The 18,787-nt window shown below is 46.9% G+C and overlaps 1 protein-coding gene across 1 annotated transcript in view; it reads right to left on the reverse strand.

Moving 5' to 3' along the window:
- Positions 1-18,787, reverse strand: part of clk2a (CDC-like kinase 2a) — a 47,921-nt gene that overhangs the window by 18,381 nt on the left and 10,753 nt on the right. Inside the window, exons 3-5 of the mRNA XM_085978462.1 lie at positions 3,262-3,502; positions 941-1,034; positions 482-548 (exon numbers count right to left, since the gene is read on the reverse strand). Coding sequence (XP_085834588.1) covers positions 482-548; positions 941-1,034; positions 3,262-3,502 — 402 coding nt within the window. The remainder of the gene's footprint in view (positions 1-481; positions 549-940; positions 1,035-3,261; positions 3,503-18,787) is intronic.

Consider the following 18,787-nt stretch of genomic DNA (forward strand, 5'->3'; position numbering starts at 1 on the left):
CTCGGTGCGAGTTAGGACACGGGGCAGTGAGCACAGGGGGTGATGGGTGAACGGGACTGGGTGCGAGTTAGGACACGGGGCAGTGAGCACAGGGGGTGATGGGTGAACGGGACTCGGTGCGAGTTAGGACACGGGGCAGTGAGCACAGGTGGTGATGGGTGAACGGGACTGGGTATGAGTTAGGACACGGGGCAGTGAGCACAGGGGGCGATGGGTGAACGGGACTCGGTGCGAGTTAGGACACGGGGCAGTGAGCACAGGGGGTGATAGGTGAACGGGGCTCGGTGCGAGTTAGGACACGGGGACAGCAGAGTTTTGGATGAGCTCAGTTTACGGAGGGTCGAAGGTGGGTGGCCAGCCAGGAGTGGGTTGAAACAGTCAAGCGTAGAAGTAACAAAGGCGTGGGTGAGGATTTCTACCCTCAACCTAGAGACCTATCAAGGAAGGAGAGCACGAGCCAGGAGCAGTCAGCAATGCCTACCTCCGATGGTCAATACATTGTACGACTTTGCCAAAGGTTCCTTCACCTAAAGTGCCAACAATTTCATCTGAGGAGGAGAGAAGAAAGAATATGCAATGAGCCTCCTGAACGGGACTGAATGAGGAGAACATTTAATAAAGAACACAATCAGTTTGAAGGTAAATTAAAGCCTGCTCTGATTACACAGTTTTTTTTTTCACTCGTCAGTACAAGTATGGCACATGGCTGAAGCAGAAAGCATATAACACCATCTGCTGAGAAAAAAAGATCTCTGTACAATATTATTGTCCTGCATTTAGAATAAATTATAACAAGTATAAACAAATAAAAACAAAAAGCAGGAGGAGGAGAAAGGGAATTAGAAAATAAAAACAGCAATCAGAGGTCTGCAACTTTTTTTTTTTTTTTTTTTGGGATCTTAACTATAGAGCTAAATGAAGTTACGATTTAAGCTTGTACATCGTTCTTGTAGCCAGTCGCCGCTGCGATAGATCAGGTGGCCCTCGTTGTCATCTTCCGCACTCTTGGCCCTTCTGCTGCTCTGGTGACTCCGCTGTGTACGCAGTATCCCCGATGCCAGGGCGGTGACAGCAACACACACAGGCGCCCATCAAACCACCATCCAAGCCAATTGGAGAGAGAGACATTTTTTCAAACCAGCAGCCACATTGGATGGTTTGGGGTTTTCGCATTGTCGAGAAGGGGGGCAGCGATGGAGTGGTCGATTGCCAGATTGTCAAGATTCCAGGCAATTCATACGCCCACATAGGATATATAACGATAGGGATATTGCAAGGGAACATGTCAAGATACACAGTACTAACTCAAGAAAATAAAAAAATAAGAAACATTTCATAACCCCACCTACAGCGTCCCACCCCATCCAATACAGTTACGCAAGATTTAATTTACAAAGCAAACGTCTACCACCACTCCCAATAAATCATTTTAATGCATTTAATTTAATAGATTCAATAATGATTAAAGATTGCCCAATATAGAGTTGCAGAGATATTTTTTGTTGTTGAAAAAATGGAATGCAAATATTTAGCAAAGAACTCTCCCGCTGCCTTCTCCCCAACAGACAGAAAGAAGATTCCCGATTTACAGATCACTACTTGCACAGCACAGCGATGAGAAACACACAGCGGCAGCAACCCTTTGGGCTGCACTGGGCGAGTTTCAAATTCCCGCCCAGCCTCCGAGTGACAGACACTCGGGGTGTCCGACACAGACCAAACTCGCCGCTTTAAGATGAGCACTTGAAACGCCACAGCATACAAGGCTACGGACCAAGTGCTGGAAAATGGGATTCCAATAGACAGGGCTTGCTGGCCGGCGCGGACACGGTGGGCCGAAGGGCTTCTTTCTGAGCTGTATGACTATGATGACTCGAACGGGTTACAGTCGGGACAGCGAGGAGAATTCCATTGCGATTACTCAAAGTTAAGAATCGACGATTCTCCCGATCGTAAAATAAAATGTAATATCGCTGCAACCCCTTCCCTATAGAAACACCCCCACTCTGCATTATCGGCATGTGTACTGTACAATGCATTAATTTCCATTCTTACAAAGGCTACCGTTTCTAATCCAGACGTTAAGACTAAACTGAGCTCCTAATCTTAACACAAGCAGCCACACACATCCGCACAGACAGGAACACTCAACACATCGTTAAATTCGCTCCTTTTCACGATCAGTCCTACACATTTAAAACAGTTTCAGCGCTGTAAAGCAAACTAGTTCATCTTGGCACATTTACTTACAGGCTCAAGTTAGGATAGCGTGTAGAACAAAAAAAAAGGGGTGGTACAGCGTTTTAACAGAACAGGAGGGCGGCGGGGGGGGGGGGGGGAAATACAAAAAAAACCTCAAAAGTCTCTTTAGAAGCAGGAGAAGAGAGTGAATGTCTGGCTCCAAACCAGGCGGTCACTAGGTTCCATTCACAGTCACTTAAACCCCCTCTTCCCCCCAGCTTCATAGTGAGGGTTTGACCTGGTCGATAGCACCATAACATGGAGGGACAAGAGGAGGAGAAGGAAGAGGCGAGAGAGGACGGGAGGAGGAGGTGGCTTCAGTGACCCCACTTCAAGCACAGCTGACGTTAAGAGTGGACACTGACTGCGGTGATGGAGAGAGGTCCACACACCCTGAAACAAAATCGAGAGAGAGAGGGAGGAGGGTGGGGGGGGGGAAAAGCCCCCTCAGCGCAGCTCTCTCCCCCAGAAATTTCGATTTTCTCCCCACGTCGTTCGCATGTCGAGAAAACGAGCAGATAGCCAGTTACCGCTGCAGCCTGGTCACAATGAACGAGAGCAGCTATGGGTGCGATTTACCAACCCTTCCCCCCCCTCAGACTGCAGTGCTTGAGAAAGTGAAGCAGTAGGATCAGGCGGAGATAAATCCCACTGCCCCCACCCACCCCCCACAGCACTCGACAGCTGCTGGGTGGCGGCTATAGAAAGCAGAATCACGGCAGCCTTCCCGCTACCAAAAACCGCCTACTGCAAATGCACGCGCTCGCTGTTCAAGGCAGATCCAAAGAAAGAACGTGAAAGCGTTGCCTGGACAGCCACATACGAGGTTACGGCCGCCCAGAGGCAACAAACAGATGTGCAACCCCCAAGCTTGTGGGCATGTGCGAGTGTTCCACCTTTAAAAACAGTCCACACAACCATAAGGAAAAAGCAGAATAAAAGTGGCTTTACTTACCAAATCCTGTGGGCTGAAAAAAAAAAGGGCTATTGATACACGAATAGAGAGGTGGGAGTACTCACCGAGGAGGAGCGACTATATGACCTGCTTCTGCGGCGCCGCCGTTTGTGCTTACGTCTGCTGCTCTTCCGACTCCTGTAGCTCCTGTCCCGCTCCTGCGAGCGCCGGTAGTCGTACGAGTTGCGAGAGCAGTAGTCCGGCTCGTGGTAGCCATCGCCCTGGTCCCGGCTGTAGTTGCCCTGGTAAGCATCACAGTACCTCCTCTCATTGTACAGTCGACGGTCGCACGAGCAGTTCTCTATACTATAGTCACGGGGAGGGGGTGGGAAGAGGCAAGAAGGAGTGGAGAAACACAAAGATTAATTGACCAACAGCGCCACAGCTCGAAACAAATCAGAATAATGCATAAGTACCAAAAACAGAACACATCAAGTCCGGGCCGCAGTGGCTGAGCCCGAGGCACTGTTGCCACCATCCTTTCCAACAGGGACATGATGAGATAAAATAAACAGATCTAAATATAACTCGCTGGGTGAAGGTGCAGCCCATGGTTGTTTCATTCCATCATTTCTAAAGGCCCCCAGGCCAGGCTGTGACTAAGTGTACAAGTGGCCACATCACAAACGCCTCCAGTTTGCATTCCACAAAGGTTTATTCCCAACCGGCTTCAGAGCGGCCGGCTCACAGTCTCGCATTCCGTATAACCCACGGGTGCTCGCTCGCTCGCGCCTCTGCTCTACGTACCTGCAAGGCTTCTTGAACATAAAGCAAAAGGAGCAAAAATTAATCATGAAATAATGTGCGACTTTGCTACAGATGAAGGTGAACGATGATTTGAGCTTCTGTTACCCTCCTGGACTGTGGGGGACGTCAGGCCCACAACGTTAGACCGTCAGGAGATAACAAATGGGGGGGCGGAGTGGGGAAAAGACGTCAAACCAATAGAATTTATCTCCATTTGAACTTCAAGGAACTGTTATCCTCCTGTCCCATTACAAGATTTCCTCGGAATTGAAGCAGGGGAAGACGACAAATTGGGTGAATGACAGAGTGCTCTAATCGTCAGTGTGGAGCTCAAATCTCTCCATCTTGGTGCCCGAGGCCCAGGTATGGGGATCTTTGTTTCACCTCCCAATATATGCAACATGGGTCTCAATGAAATTACGCTCAGATCTCACACGCATCTGAATAAAAACCTTATTTCAAGAAAGCCGCGAGCAATAAAGCACATCAGAAAGGCGTCGCTGATCGACGAGCCTTGACTGGACCTAGTGCAAGGCAGGCAAACCAGGTTAGTCAGAACACCCTTCAGCTCCTGCTCGCAGTGGAGTCTCGATGGGAAATGATTCAATTCTGTCTCGATAGTTGTTGCAATTCTTAAAACCAATCACCTATAATTGAAAATGACTGCGGCCCCCATCTGAAAAGCCAGTACTTGTATATCTGCCGGCAGATTATAATTTACCATACATCATCTGAAGTGAGAGCCATGGGCTGGAGGTGCTGCTTACCCCACAGTATGTAAAAACAACGGTGCTGTAGAGACGACGGGCGAGTGAGGCGTTAATGGATTCGGTGCGGGTCTTGACTCGTGTGGTTTGAGTTTGAGAGTGGAGAATGTGAAGAAGAATGGATTCGGTGCGGGTCTTGACTCGTGTGGTTTGAGTTTGAGAGTGGAGAATGTGAAGAAGAATGGATTCGGTGCGGGTCTTGACTTGTGTGGTTTGAGTTTGAGAGTGAGAGAATGTGAAGAAGAATGGATTCGGTGCGGGTCTTGACTTGTGTGGTTTGAGTTTGAGAGTGGAGAGAATGTGAAGAAGAATGGATTCGGTGCGGGTCTTGACTTGTGTGGTTTGAGTTTGAGAGTGGAGAGAATGTGAAGAAGAATGGATTCGGTGCGGGTCTTGACTTGTGTGGTTTGAGTTTGAGAGTGGAGAATGTGAAGAAGAATGGATTCGGTGCGGGTCTTGACTTGTTTGGTTTGAGTTTGAGAGTGGAGAGAATGTGAAGAAGAATGGATTCGGTGCGGGTCTTGACTCGTGTGGTTTGAGTTTGAGAGTGGAGAATGTGAAGAAGAATGGATTCGGTGCGTGTCTTGACTTGTGTGGTTTGAGTTTGAGAGTGGAGAATGTGAAGAAGAATGGATTCGGTGCGGGTCTTGACTTGTGTGGTTTGAGTTTGAGAGTGGAGAATGTGAAGAAGAATGGATTCGGTGCGGGTCTTGACTTGTGTGGTTTGAGTCTGAGAGTGGAGAGAATGTGAAGAAGAATGGATTCGGTGCGGGTCTTGACTCGTGTGGTTTGAGTTTGAGAGTGGAGAATGTGAAGAAGAATGGATTCGGTGCGGGTCTTGACTTGTGTGGTTTGAGTTTGAGAGTGGAGAATGTGAAGAAGAATGGATTCGGTGCGGGTCTTGACTCGTGTGGTTTGAGTTTGAGAGTGGAGAGAATGTGAAGAAGAATGGATTCGGTGCGGGTCTTGACTTGTGTGGTTTGAGTTTGAGAGTGAGAGAATGTGAAGAAGAATGGATTCGGTGCGGGTCTTGACTCGTGTGGTTTGAGTTTGAGAGTGGAGAATGTGAAGAAGAATGGATTCGGTGCGGGTCTTGACTTGTTTGGTTTGAGTTGGAGAGTGGAGAATGTGAAGAAGAATGGATTCGGTGCGGGTCTTGACTTGTGTGGTTTGAGTTTGAGAGTGGTGAATGTGAAGAAGAATGGATTCGGTGCGGGTCTTGACTCGTGTGGTTTGAGTTTGAGAGTGAGAGAATGTGAAGAAGAATGGATTCGGTGCGGGTCTTGACTTGTGTGGTTTGAGTTTGAGAGTGGAGAATGTGAAGAAGAATGGATTCGGTGCGGGTCTTGACTTGTTTGGTTTGAGTTGGAGAGTGGAGAATGTGAAGAAGAATGGATTCGGTGCGGGTCTTGACTTGTGTGGTTTGAGTCTGAGAGTGGAGAATGTGAAGAAGAATGGATTCGGTGCGGGTCTTGACTTGTGTGGTTTGAGTGGGAGAGTGGAGAGAATGTGAAGAAGAATGGATTCGGTGCGGGTCTTGACTTGTGTGGTTTGAGTTTGAGAGTGGAGAATGTGAAGAAGAATGGATTCGGTGCGGGTCTTGACTTGTGTGGTTTGAGTCTGAGAGTGGAGAATGTGAAGAAGAATGGATTCGGTGCGGGTCTTGACTTGTGTGGTTTGAGTTTGAGAGTGAGAGAATGTGAAGAAGAATGGATTCGGTGCGGGTCTTGACTTGTGTGGTTTGAGTGGGAGAGTGGAGAGAATGTGAAGAAGAATGGATTCGGTGCGGGTCTTGACTTGTGTGGTTTGAGTTTGAGAGTGGAGAATGTGAAGAAGAATGGATTCGGTGCGGGTCTTGACTTGTGTGGTTTGAGTCTGAGAGTGGAGAATGTGAAGAAGAATGGATTCGGTGCGGGTCTTGACTTGTGTGGTTTGAGTTTGAGAGTGAGAGAATGTGAAGAAGAATGGATTCGGTGCGGGTCTTGACTTGTGTGGTTTGAGTTGGAGAGTGAGAGAATGTGAAGAAGAATGGATTCGGTGCGGGTCTTGACTTGTGTGGTTTGAGTTTGAGAGTGGAGAATGTGAAGAAGAATGGATTCGGTGCGGGTCTTGACTTGTGTGGTTTGAGTTTGAGAGTGGAGAGAATGTGAAGAAGAATGGATTCGGTGCGGGTCTTGACTCGTGTGGTTTGAGTGGGAGAGTGGAGAATGTGAAGAAGAATGGATTCGGTGCAGGTCTTGACTTGTGTGGTTTGAGTGGGAGAGTGGAGAGAATGTGAAGAAGAATGGATTCGGTGCGGGTCTTGACTTGTGTGGTTTGAGTGGGAGAGTGGAGAATGTGAAGAAGAATGGATTCGGTGCAGGTCTTGACTTGTGTGGTTTGAGTTTGAGAGTGGAGAATGTGAAGAAGAATGGATTCGGTGCAGGTCTTGACTTGTGTGGTTTGAGTTTGAGAGTGGAGAATGTGAAGAAGAATGGATTCGGTGCGGGTCTTGACTTGTGTGGTTTGAGTGGGAGAGTGGAGAATGTGAAGAAGAATGGATTCGGTGCAGGTCTTGACTTGTGTGGTTTGAGTTGGAGAGTGAGAGAATGTGAAGAAGAATGGATTCGGTGCGGGTCTTGACTTGTGTGGTTTGAGTTTGAGAGTGGAGAATGTGAAGAAGAATGGATTCGGTGCAGGTCTTGACTTGTGTGGTTTGAGTTTGAGAGTGGAGAATGTGAAGAAGAATGGATTCGGTGCGGGTCTTGACTTGTGTGGTTTGAGTTTGAGAGTGGAGAATGTGAAGAAGAATGGATTCGGTGCGGGTCTTGACTTGTTTGGTTTGAGTTTGAGAGTGGAGAATGTGAAGAAGAATGGATTCGGTGCGGGTCTTGACTTGTTTGGTTTGAGTTGCAGAGTGAGAGAATGTGAAGAAGAATGGATTCGGTGCAGGTCTTGACTTGTGTGGTTTGAGTTTGAGAGTGGAGAGAATGTGAAGAAGAATGGATTCGGTGCGGGTCTTGACTTGTGTGGTTTGAGTTTGAGAGTGGAGAGAATGTGAAGAAGAATGGATTCGGTGCGGGTCTTGACTTGTGTGGTTTGAGTTGCAGAGTGAGAGAATGTGAAGAAGAATGGATTCGGTGCGGGTCTTGACTTGTGTGGTTTGAGTTTGAGAGTGGAGAATGTGAAGAAGAATGGATTCGGTGCGGGTCTTGACTTGTGTGGTTTGAGTTTGAGAGTGAGAGAATGTGAAGAAGAATGGATTCGGTGCGGGTCTTGACTTGTGTGGTTTGAGTTTGAGAGTGGAGAGAATGTGAAGAAGAATGGATTCGGTGCGGGTCTTGACTCGTGTGGTTGGAGTTTGAGAGTGGAGAGAATGTGAAGAAGAATGGATTCGGTGCGGGTCTTGACTCGTGTGGTTTGAGTTTGAGAGTGGAGAATGTGAAGAAGAATGGATTCGGTGCGGGTCTTGACTTGTGTGGTTTGAGTTTGAGAGTGGAGAGAATGTGAAGAAGAATGGATTCGGTGCGGGTCTTGACTCGTGTGGTTTGAGTTTGAGAGTGAGAGAATGTGAAGAAGAATGGATTCGGTGCGGGTCTTGACTTGTGTGGTTTGAGTTTGAGAGTGGAGAATGTGAAGAAGAATGGATTCGGTGCGGGTCTTGACTTGTGTGGTTTGAGTTTGAGAGTGAGAGAATGTGAAGAAGAATGGATTCGGTGCGGGTCTTGACTCGTGTGGTTTGAGTTTGAGAGTGGAGAGAATGTGAAGAAGAATGGATTCGGTGCGGGTCTTGACTTGTGTGGTTCGAGTTTGAGAGTGGAGAATGTGAAGAAGAATGGATTCGGTGCGGGTCTTGACTTGTGTGGTTTGAGTTTGAGAGTGAGAGAATGTGAAGAAGAATGGATTTGGTGCGGGTCTTGACTTGTGTGGTTTGAGTTTGAGAGTGGAGAGAATGTGAAGAAGAATGGATTCGGTGCGGGTCTTGACTCGTGTGGTTGGAGTTTGAGAGTGGAGAGAATGTGAAGAAGAATGGATTCGGTGCGGGTCTTGACTTGTGTGGTTTGAGTTTGAGAGTGGAGAATGTGAAGAAGAATGGATTCGGTGCGGGTCTTGACTTGTGTGGTTTGAGTTTGAGAGTGGAGAGAATGTGAAGAAGAATGGATTCGGTGCGGGTCTTGACTCGTGTGGTTTGAGTTTGAGAGTGAGAGAATGTGAAGAAGAATGGATTCGGTGCGGGTCTTGACTTGTTTGGTTTGAGTTGGAGAGTGGAGAATGTGAAGAAGAATGGATTCGGTGCGGGTCTTGACTTGTGTGGTTTGAGTTTGAGAGTGGAGAATGTGAAGAAGAATGGATTCGGTGCGGGTCTTGACTTGTGTGGTTTGAGTTTGAGAGTGAGAGAATGTGAAGAAGAATGGATTCGGTGCGGGTCTTGACTTGTGTGGTTTGAGTTTGAGAGTGGAGAGAATGTGAAGAAGAATGGATTCGGTGCGGGTCTTGACTCGTGTGGTTTGAGTTTGAGAGTGGAGAGAATGTGAAGAAGAATGGATTCGGTGCGGGTCTTGACTTGTGTGGTTTGAGTTTGAGAGTGGAGAATGTGAAGAAGAATGGATTCGGTGCGGGTCTTGACTTGTGTGGTTTGAGTTGGAGAGTGAGAGAATGTGAAGAAGAATGGATTCGGTGCGGGTCTTGACTTGTGTGGTTGGAGTTTGAGAGTGGAGAGAATGTGAAGAAGAATGGATTCGGTGCGGGTCTTGACTTGTGTGGTTTGAGTCTGAGAGTGAGAGAATGTGAAGAAGAATGGATTCGGTGCGGGTCTTGACTTGTGTGGTTTGAGTTTGAGAGTGGAGAATGTGAAAAAGAATGGATTCGGTGCGGGTCTCGACTTGTGTGGTTTGAGTTTGAGAGTGGAGAATGTGAAGAAGAATGGATTCGGTGCGGGTCTTGACTTGTGTGGTTTGAGTTTGAGAGTGGAGAATGTGAAGAAGAATGGATTCGGTGCGGGTCTTGACTTGTGTGGTTTGAGTTTGAGAGTGGAGAGAATGTGAAGAAGAATGGATTCGGTGCGGGTCTTGACTCGTGTGGTTTGAGTTTGAGAGTGGAGAGAATGTGAAGAAGAATGGATTCGGTGCGGGTCTTGACTTGTGTGGTTTGAGTTTGAGAGTGGAGAATGTGAAGAAGAATGGATTCGGTGCGGGTCTTGACTTGTGTGGTTTGAGTTTGAGAGTGGAGAGAATGTGAAGAAGAATGGATTCGGTGCGGGTCTTGACTTGTGTGGTTGGAGTTTGAGAGTGGAGAGAATGTGAAGAAGAATGGATTCGGTGCGGGTCTTGACTTGTGTGGTTTGAGTCTGAGAGTGAGAGAATGTGAAGAAGAATGGATTCGGTGCGGGTCTTGACTTGTGTGGTTTGAGTTTGAGAGTGGAGAATGTGAAAAAGAATGGATTCGGTGCGGGTCTTGACTTGTGTGGTTTGAGTTTGAGAGTGGAGAATGTGAAGAAGAATGGATTCGGTGCGGGTCTTGACTTGTGTGGTTTGAGTTTGAGAGTGGAGAATGTGAAGAAGAATGGATTCGGTGCGGGTCTTGACTTGTGTGGTTTGAGTTTGAGAGTGGAGAATGTGAAGAAGAATGGATTCGGTGCGGGTCTTGACTTGTTTGGTTTGAGTTTGAGAGTGGAGAGAATGTGAAGAAGAATGGATTCGGTGCGGGTCTTGACTTGTGTGGTTTGAGTTGGAGAGTGGAGAATGTGAAGAAGAATGGATTTGGTGCGGGTCTTGACTTGTGTGGTTTGAGTTTGAGAGTGGAGAATGTGAAGAAGAATGGATTCGGTGCAGGTCTTGACTTGTGTGGTTTGAGTTTGAGAGTGAGAGAATGTGAAGAAGAATGGATTCGGTGCGGGTCTTGACTTGTGTGGTTTGAGTTTGAGAGTGAGAGAATGTGAAGAAGAATGGATTCGGTGCGGGTCTTGACTTGTGTGGTTTGAGTTTGAGAGTGAGAGAATGTGAAGAAGAATGGATTCGGTGCGGGTCTTGACTTGTTTGGTTTGAGTTTGAGAGTGGAGAGAATGTGAAGAAGAATGGATTCGGTGCGGGTCTTGACTCGTGTGGTTTGAGTTTGAGAGTGGAGAGAATGTGAAGAAGAATGGATTCGGTGCGGGTCTTGACTCGTGGGATTTGAGTTTGAGAGTGAGAGAATGTGAAGAAGAATGGATTCGGTGCGGGTCTTGACTTGTGTGGTTTGAGTTTGAGAGTGGAGAGAATGTGAAGAAGAATGGATTCGGTGCGGGTCTTGACTTGTGTGGTTTGAGTTTGAGAGTGGAGAATGTGAAGAAGAATGGATTCGGTGCAGGTCTTGACTTGTGTGGTTTGAGTTTGAGAGTGAGAGAATGTGAAGAAGAATGGATTCGGTGCGGGTCTTGACTTGTTTGGTTTGAGTTTGAGAGTGGAGAGAATGTGAAGAAGAATGGATTCGGTGCGGGTCTTGACTCGTGTGGTTTGAGTTTGAGAGTGGAGAGAATGTGAAGAAGAATGGATTCGGTGCGGGTCTTGACTCGTGTGGTTTGAGTTTGAGAGTGAGAGAATGTGAAGAAGAATGGATTCGGTGCGGGTCTTGACTTGTGTGGTTTGAGTTTGAGAGTGGAGAGAATGTGAAGAAGAATGGATTCGGTGCGGGTCTTGACTTGTGTGGTTTGAGTTTGAGAGTGGAGAATGTGAAGAAGAATGGATTCGGTGCAGGTCTTGACTCGTGTGGTTTGTGTTTGAGAGTGGAGAGAATGTGAAGAAGAATGGATTCGGTGCGGGTCTTGACTCGTGTGGTTTGAGTTTGAGAGTGAGAGAATGTGAAGAAGAATGGATTCGGTGCGGGTCTTGACTTGTGTGGTTTGAGTTTGAGAGTGGAGAATGTGAAGAAGAATGGATTCGGTGCGGGTCTTGACTTGTGTGGTTTGAGTTTGAGAGTGGAGAATGTGAAGAAGAATGGATTCGGTGCGGGTCTTGACTTGTTTGGTTTGAGTTTGAGAGTGAGAGAATGTGAAGAAGAATGGATTCGGTGCGGGTCTTGACTCGTGTGGTTTGAGTTTGAGAAGGGAGAGAATGTGAAGAAGAATGGATTCGGTGCGGGTCTTGACTTGTGTGGTTTGAGTTTGAGAGTGGAGAGAATGTGAAGAAGAATGGATTCGGTGCGGGTCTTGACTTGTGTGGTTTGAGTTTGAGAGTGGAGAGAATGTGAAGAAGAATGGATTCGGTGCGGGTCTTGACTTGTGTGGTTTGAGTTTGAGAGTGAGAGAATGTGAAGAAGAATGGATTCGGTGCGTGTCTTGACTTGTTTGGTTTGAGTTGGAGAGTGGAGAATGTGAAGAAGAATGGATTCGGTGCGGGTCTTGACTTGTGTGGTTTGAGTTTGAGAGTGGAGAATGTGAAGAAGAATGGATTCGGTGCGGGTCTTGACTGGTGTGGTTTGAGTTTGAGAGTGGAGAATGTGAAAAAGAATGGATTCGGTGCGGGTCTTGACTTGTGTGGTTTGAGTTTGAGAGTGGAGAATGTGAAGAAGAATGGATTCGGTGCGGGTCTTGACTTGTGTGGTTTGAGTTTGAGAGTGGAGAATGTGAAGAAGAATGGATTCGGTGCGGGTCTTGACTTGTTTGGTTTGAGTTGGAGAGTGGAGAATGTGAAGAAGAATGGATTCGGTGCGGGTCTTGACTTGTTTGGTTTGAGTTTGAGAGTGGAGAGAATGTGAAGAAGAATGGATTCGGTGCGGGTCTTGACTTGTGTGGTTTGAGTTGGAGAGTGGAGAATGTGAAGAAGAATGGATTTGGTGCGGGTCTTGACTTGTGTGGTTTGAGTTTGAGAGTGGAGAATGTGAAGAAGAATGGATTCGGTGCAGGTCTTGACTTGTGTGGTTTGAGTTTGAGAGTGAGAGAATGTGAAGAAGAATGGATTCGGTGCGGGTCTTGACTTGTGTGGTTTGAGTTTGAGAGTGAGAGAATGTGAAGAAGAATGGATTCGGTGCGGGTCTTGACTTGTGTGGTTTGAGTTTGAGAGTGGAGAGAATGTGAAGAAGAATGGATTCGGTGCGGGTCTTGACTTGTGTGGTTTGAGTTTGAGAGTGGAGAGAATGTGAAGAATGGATTCGGTGCGGGTCTTGACTTGTGTGGTTTGAGTTTGAGAGTGAGAGAATGTGAAGAAGAATGGATTCGGTGCGGGTCTTGTCTTGTTTGGTTTGAGTTTGAGAGTGTGAAGAAGAATGGATTCGGTGCGGGTCTTGACTCGTGTGGTTTGAGTTTGAGAGTGGAGAGAATGTGAAGAAGAATGGATTCGGTGCGGGTCTTGACTCGTGTGGTTTGAGTTTGAGAGTGAGAGAATGTGAAGAAGAATGGATTCGGTGCGGGTCTTGACTTGTGTGGTTTGAGTTTGAGAGTGGAGAGAATGTGAAGAAGAATGGATTCGGTGCGGGTCTTGACTTGTGTGGTTTGAGTTTGAGAGTGGAGAATGTGAAGAAGAATGGATTCGGTGCAGGTCTTGACTTGTGTGGTTTGAGTTTGAGAGTGAGAGAATGTGAAGAAGAATGGATTCGGTGCGGGTCTTGACTTGTGTGGTTTGAGTTTGAGAGTGGAGAGAATGTGAAGAAGAATGGATTCGGTGCGGGTCTTGACTCGTGTGGTTTGAGTTTGAGAGTGGAGAGAATGTGAAGAAGAATGGATTCGGTGCGGGTCTTGACTTGTGTGGTTTGAGTTTGAGAGTGGAGAATGTGAAGAAGAATGGATTCGGTGCGGGTCTTGACTTGTGTGGTTTGAGTTGGAGAGTGAGAGAATGTGAAGAAGAATGGATTCGGTGCGGGTCTTGACTTGTGTGGTTGGAGTTTGAGAGTGGAGAGAATGTGAAGAAGAATGGATTCGGTGCGGGTCTTGACTTGTGTGGTTTGAGTCTGAGAGTGAGAGAATGTGAAGAAGAATGGATTCGGTGCGGGTCTTGACTTGTGTGGTTTGAGTTTGAGAGTGGAGAATGTGAAAAAGAATGGATTCGGTGCGGGTCTCGACTTGTGTGGTTTGAGTTTGAGAGTGGAGAATGTGAAGAAGAATGGATTCGGTGCGGGTCTTGACTTGTGTGGTTTGAGTTTGAGAGTGGAGAATGTGAAGAAGAATGGATTCGGTGCGGGTCTTGACTTGTGTGGTTTGAGTTTGAGAGTGGAGAGAATGTGAAGAAGAATGGATTCGGTGCGGGTCTTGACTCGTGTGGTTTGAGTTTGAGAGTGGAGAGAATGTGAAGAAGAATGGATTCGGTGCGGGTCTTGACTTGTGTGGTTTGAGTTTGAGAGTGGAGAATGTGAAGAAGAATGGATTCGGTGCGGGTCTTGACTTGTGTGGTTTGAGTTTGAGAGTGGAGAGAATGTGAAGAAGAATGGATTCGGTGCGGGTCTTGACTTGTGTGGTTGGAGTTTGAGAGTGGAGAGAATGTGAAGAAGAATGGATTCGGTGCGGGTCTTGACTTGTGTGGTTTGAGTCTGAGAGTGAGAGAATGTGAAGAAGAATGGATTCGGTGCGGGTCTTGACTTGTGTGGTTTGAGTTTGAGAGTGGAGAATGTGAAAAAGAATGGATTCGGTGCGGGTCTTGACTTGTGTGGTTTGAGTTTGAGAGTGGAGAATGTGAAGAAGAATGGATTCGGTGCGGGTCTTGACTTGTGTGGTTTGAGTTTGAGAGTGGAGAATGTGAAGAAGAATGGATTCGGTGCGGGTCTTGACTTGTGTGGTTTGAGTTTGAGAGTGGAGAATGTGAAGAAGAATGGATTCGGTGCGGGTCTTGACTTGTTTGGTTTGAGTTTGAGAGTGGAGAGAATGTGAAGAAGAATGGATTCGGTGCGGGTCTTGACTTGTGTGGTTTGAGTTGGAGAGTGGAGAATGTGAAGAAGAATGGATTTGGTGCGGGTCTTGACTTGTGTGGTTTGAGTTTGAGAGTGGAGAATGTGAAGAAGAATGGATTCGGTGCAGGTCTTGACTTGTGTGGTTTGAGTTTGAGAGTGAGAGAATGTGAAGAAGAATGGATTCGGTGCGGGTCTTGACTTGTGTGGTTTGAGTTTGAGAGTGAGAGAATGTGAAGAAGAATGGATTCGGTGCGGGTCTTGACTTGTGTGGTTTGAGTTTGAGAGTGAGAGAATGTGAAGAAGAATGGATTCGGTGCGGGTCTTGACTTGTTTGGTTTGAGTTTGAGAGTGGAGAGAATGTGAAGAAGAATGGATTCGGTGCGGGTCTTGACTCGTGTGGTTTGAGTTTGAGAGTGGAGAGAATGTGAAGAAGAATGGATTCGGTGCGGGTCTTGACTCGTGGGATTTGAGTTTGAGAGTGAGAGAATGTGAAGAAGAATGGATTCGGTGCGGGTCTTGACTTGTGTGGTTTGAGTTTGAGAGTGGAGAGAATGTGAAGAAGAATGGATTCGGTGCGGGTCTTGACTTGTGTGGTTTGAGTTTGAGAGTGGAGAATGTGAAGAAGAATGGATTCGGTGCAGGTCTTGACTTGTGTGGTTTGAGTTTGAGAGTGAGAGAATGTGAAGAAGAATGGATTCGGTGCGGGTCTTGACTTGTTTGGTTTGAGTTTGAGAGTGGAGAGAATGTGAAGAAGAATGGATTCGGTGCGGGTCTTGACTCGTGTGGTTTGAGTTTGAGAGTGGAGAGAATGTGAAGAAGAATGGATTCGGTGCGGGTCTTGACTCGTGTGGTTTGAGTTTGAGAGTGAGAGAATGTGAAGAAGAATGGATTCGGTGCGGGTCTTGACTTGTGTGGTTTGAGTTTGAGAGTGGAGAGAATGTGAAGAAGAATGGATTCGGTGCGGGTCTTGACTTGTGTGGTTTGAGTTTGAGAGTGGAGAATGTGAAGAAGAATGGATTCGGTGCAGGTCTTGACTCGTGTGGTTTGTGTTTGAGAGTGGAGAGAATGTGAAGAAGAATGGATTCGGTGCGGGTCTTGACTCGTGTGGTTTGAGTTTGAGAGTGAGAGAATGTGAAGAAGAATGGATTCGGTGCGGGTCTTGACTTGTGTGGTTTGAGTTTGAGAGTGGAGAATGTGAAGAAGAATGGATTCGGTGCGGGTCTTGACTTGTGTGGTTTGAGTTTGAGAGTGGAGAATGTGAAGAAGAATGGATTCGGTGCGGGTCTTGACTTGTTTGGTTTGAGTTTGAGAGTGAGAGAATGTGAAGAAGAATGGATTCGGTGCGGGTCTTGACTCGTGTGGTTTGAGTTTGAGAAGGGAGAGAATGTGAAGAAGAATGGATTCGGTGCGGGTCTTGACTTGTGTGGTTTGAGTTTGAGAGTGGAGAGAATGTGAAGAAGAATGGATTCGGTGCGGGTCTTGACTTGTGTGGTTTGAGTTTGAGAGTGGAGAGAATGTGAAGAAGAATGGATTCGGTGCGGGTCTTGACTTGTGTGGTTTGAGTTTGAGAGTGAGAGAATGTGAAGAAGAATGGATTCGGTGCGTGTCTTGACTTGTTTGGTTTGAGTTGGAGAGTGGAGAATGTGAAGAAGAATGGATTCGGTGCGGGTCTTGACTTGTGTGGTTTGAGTTTGAGAGTGGAGAATGTGAAGAAGAATGGATTCGGTGCGGGTCTTGACTGGTGTGGTTTGAGTTTGAGAGTGGAGAATGTGAAAAAGAATGGATTCGGTGCGGGTCTTGACTTGTGTGGTTTGAGTTTGAGAGTGGAGAATGTGAAGAAGAATGGATTCGGTGCGGGTCTTGACTTGTGTGGTTTGAGTTTGAGAGTGGAGAATGTGAAGAAGAATGGATTCGGTGCGGGTCTTGACTTGTTTGGTTTGAGTTGGAGAGTGGAGAATGTGAAGAAGAATGGATTCGGTGCGGGTCTTGACTTGTTTGGTTTGAGTTTGAGAGTGGAGAGAATGTGAAGAAGAATGGATTCGGTGCGGGTCTTGACTTGTGTGGTTTGAGTTGGAGAGTGGAGAATGTGAAGAAGAATGGATTTGGTGCGGGTCTTGACTTGTGTGGTTTGAGTTTGAGAGTGGAGAATGTGAAGAAGAATGGATTCGGTGCAGGTCTTGACTTGTGTGGTTTGAGTTTGAGAGTGAGAGAATGTGAAGAAGAATGGATTCGGTGCGGGTCTTGACTTGTGTGGTTTGAGTTTGAGAGTGAGAGAATGTGAAGAAGAATGGATTCGGTGCGGGTCTTGACTTGTGTGGTTTGAGTTTGAGAGTGGAGAGAATGTGAAGAAGAATGGATTCGGTGCGGGTCTTGACTTGTGTGGTTTGAGTTTGAGAGTGGAGAGAATGTGAAGAATGGATTCGGTGCGGGTCTTGACTTGTGTGGTTTGAGTTTGAGAGTGAGAGAATGTGAAGAAGAATGGATTCGGTGCGGGTCTTGTCTTGTTTGGTTTGAGTTTGAGAGTGTGAAGAAGAATGGATTCGGTGCGGGTCTTGACTCGTGTGGTTTGAGTTTGAGAGTGGAGAGAATGTGAAGAAGAATGGATTCGGTGCGGGTCTTGACTCGTGTGGTTTGAGTTTGAGAGTGAGAGAATGTGAAGAAGAATGGATTCGGTGCGGGTCTTGACTTGTGTGGTTTGAGTTTGAGAGTGGAGAATGTGAAGAAGAATGGATTCGGTGCAGGTCTTGACTCGTGTGGTTTGAGTTTGAGAGTGGAGAGAATGTGAAGAAGAATGGATTCGGTGCGGGTCTTGACTCGTGTGGTTTGAGTTTGAGAGTGAGAGAATGTGAAGAAGAATGGATTCGGTGCGGGTCTTGACTTGTTTGGTTTGAGTTGGAGAGTGGAGAATGTGAAGAAGAATGGATTTGGTGCGGGTCTTGACTTGTTTGGTTTGAGTTGGAGAGTGGAGAATGTGAAGAAGAATGGATTCGGTGCGGGTCTTGACTTGTGTGGTTTGAGTTTGAGAGTGAGAGAATGTGAAGAAGAATGGATTCGGTGCGGGTCTTGACTCGTGTGGTTTGAGTTTGAGAAGGGAGAGAATGTGAAGAAGAATGGATTCGGTGCGGGTCTTGACTCGTGTGGTTTGAGTTTGAGAAGGGAGAGAATGTGAAGAAGAATGGATTCGGTGCGGGTCTTGACTTGTGTGGTTTGAGTTTGAGAGTGGAGAGAATGTGAAGAAGAATGGATTCGGTGCGGGTCTTGACTTGTGTGGTTTGAGTTTGAGAGTGGAGAGAATGTGAAGAAGAATGGATTTGGTGCGGGTCTTGACTTGTTTGGTTTGAGTTGGAGAGTGGAGAATGTGAAGAAGAATGGATTCGGTGCGGGTCTTGACTTGTGTGGTTTGAGTTTGAGAAGGGAGAGAATGTGAAGAAGAATGGATTCGGTGCGGGTCTTGACTCGTGTGGTTTGAGTTTGAGAAGGGAGAGAATGTGAAGAAGAATGGATTCGGTGCGGGTCTTGACTTGTTTGGTTTGAGTTGGAGAGTGGAGAATGTGAAGAAGAATGGATTTGGTGCGGGTCTTGACTTGTTTGGTTTGAGTTGGAGAGTGGAGAATGTGAAGAAGAATGGATTCGGTGCGGGTCTTGACTTGTTTGGTTTGAGTTGGAGAGTGGAGAATGTGAAGAAGAATGGATTCGGTGCGGGTCTTGACTTGTGTGGTTTGAGTTTGAGAGTGGAGAATGTGAAGAAGAATGGATTCGGTGCGGGTCTTGACTCGTGTGGTTTGAGTTTGAGTGTGAGAGAATGTGAAGAAGAATGGATTCGGTGCGGGTCTTGACTTGTGTGGTTTGAGTCTGAGAGTGGAGAATGTGAAGAAGAATGCATTCGGTGCGGGTCTTGACTTGTGTGGTTTGAGTTGGAGAGTGGAGAGAATGTGAAGAAGAATGGATTCGGTGCGGGTCTTGACTCGTGTGGTTTGAGTTTGAGAGTGGAGAATGTGAAGAAGAATGGATTCGGTGCGGGTCTTGACTTGTGTGGTTTGAGTTTGAGAGTGGAGAATGTGAAGAAGAATGGATTCGGTGCGGGTCTTGACTTGTGTGGTTGGAGTTTGAGAGTGGAGAGAATGTGAAGAAGAATGGATTCGGTGCGGGTCTTGACTCGTGTGGTTTGAGTTGGAGAGTGGTGAATGTGAAGAAGAATGGATTCGGTGCGGGTCTTGACTTGTGTGGTTTGAGTTTGAGAGTGGAG

The sequence above is a fragment of the Somniosus microcephalus genome, unplaced genomic scaffold (assembly GCF_052327205.1).
Source record: "Somniosus microcephalus isolate GS21.2 unplaced genomic scaffold, FLI_Smic_1.0 unresolved_chr7, whole genome shotgun sequence".
Classification (NCBI taxonomy): domain Eukaryota; kingdom Metazoa; phylum Chordata; class Chondrichthyes; order Squaliformes; family Somniosidae; genus Somniosus; species Somniosus microcephalus.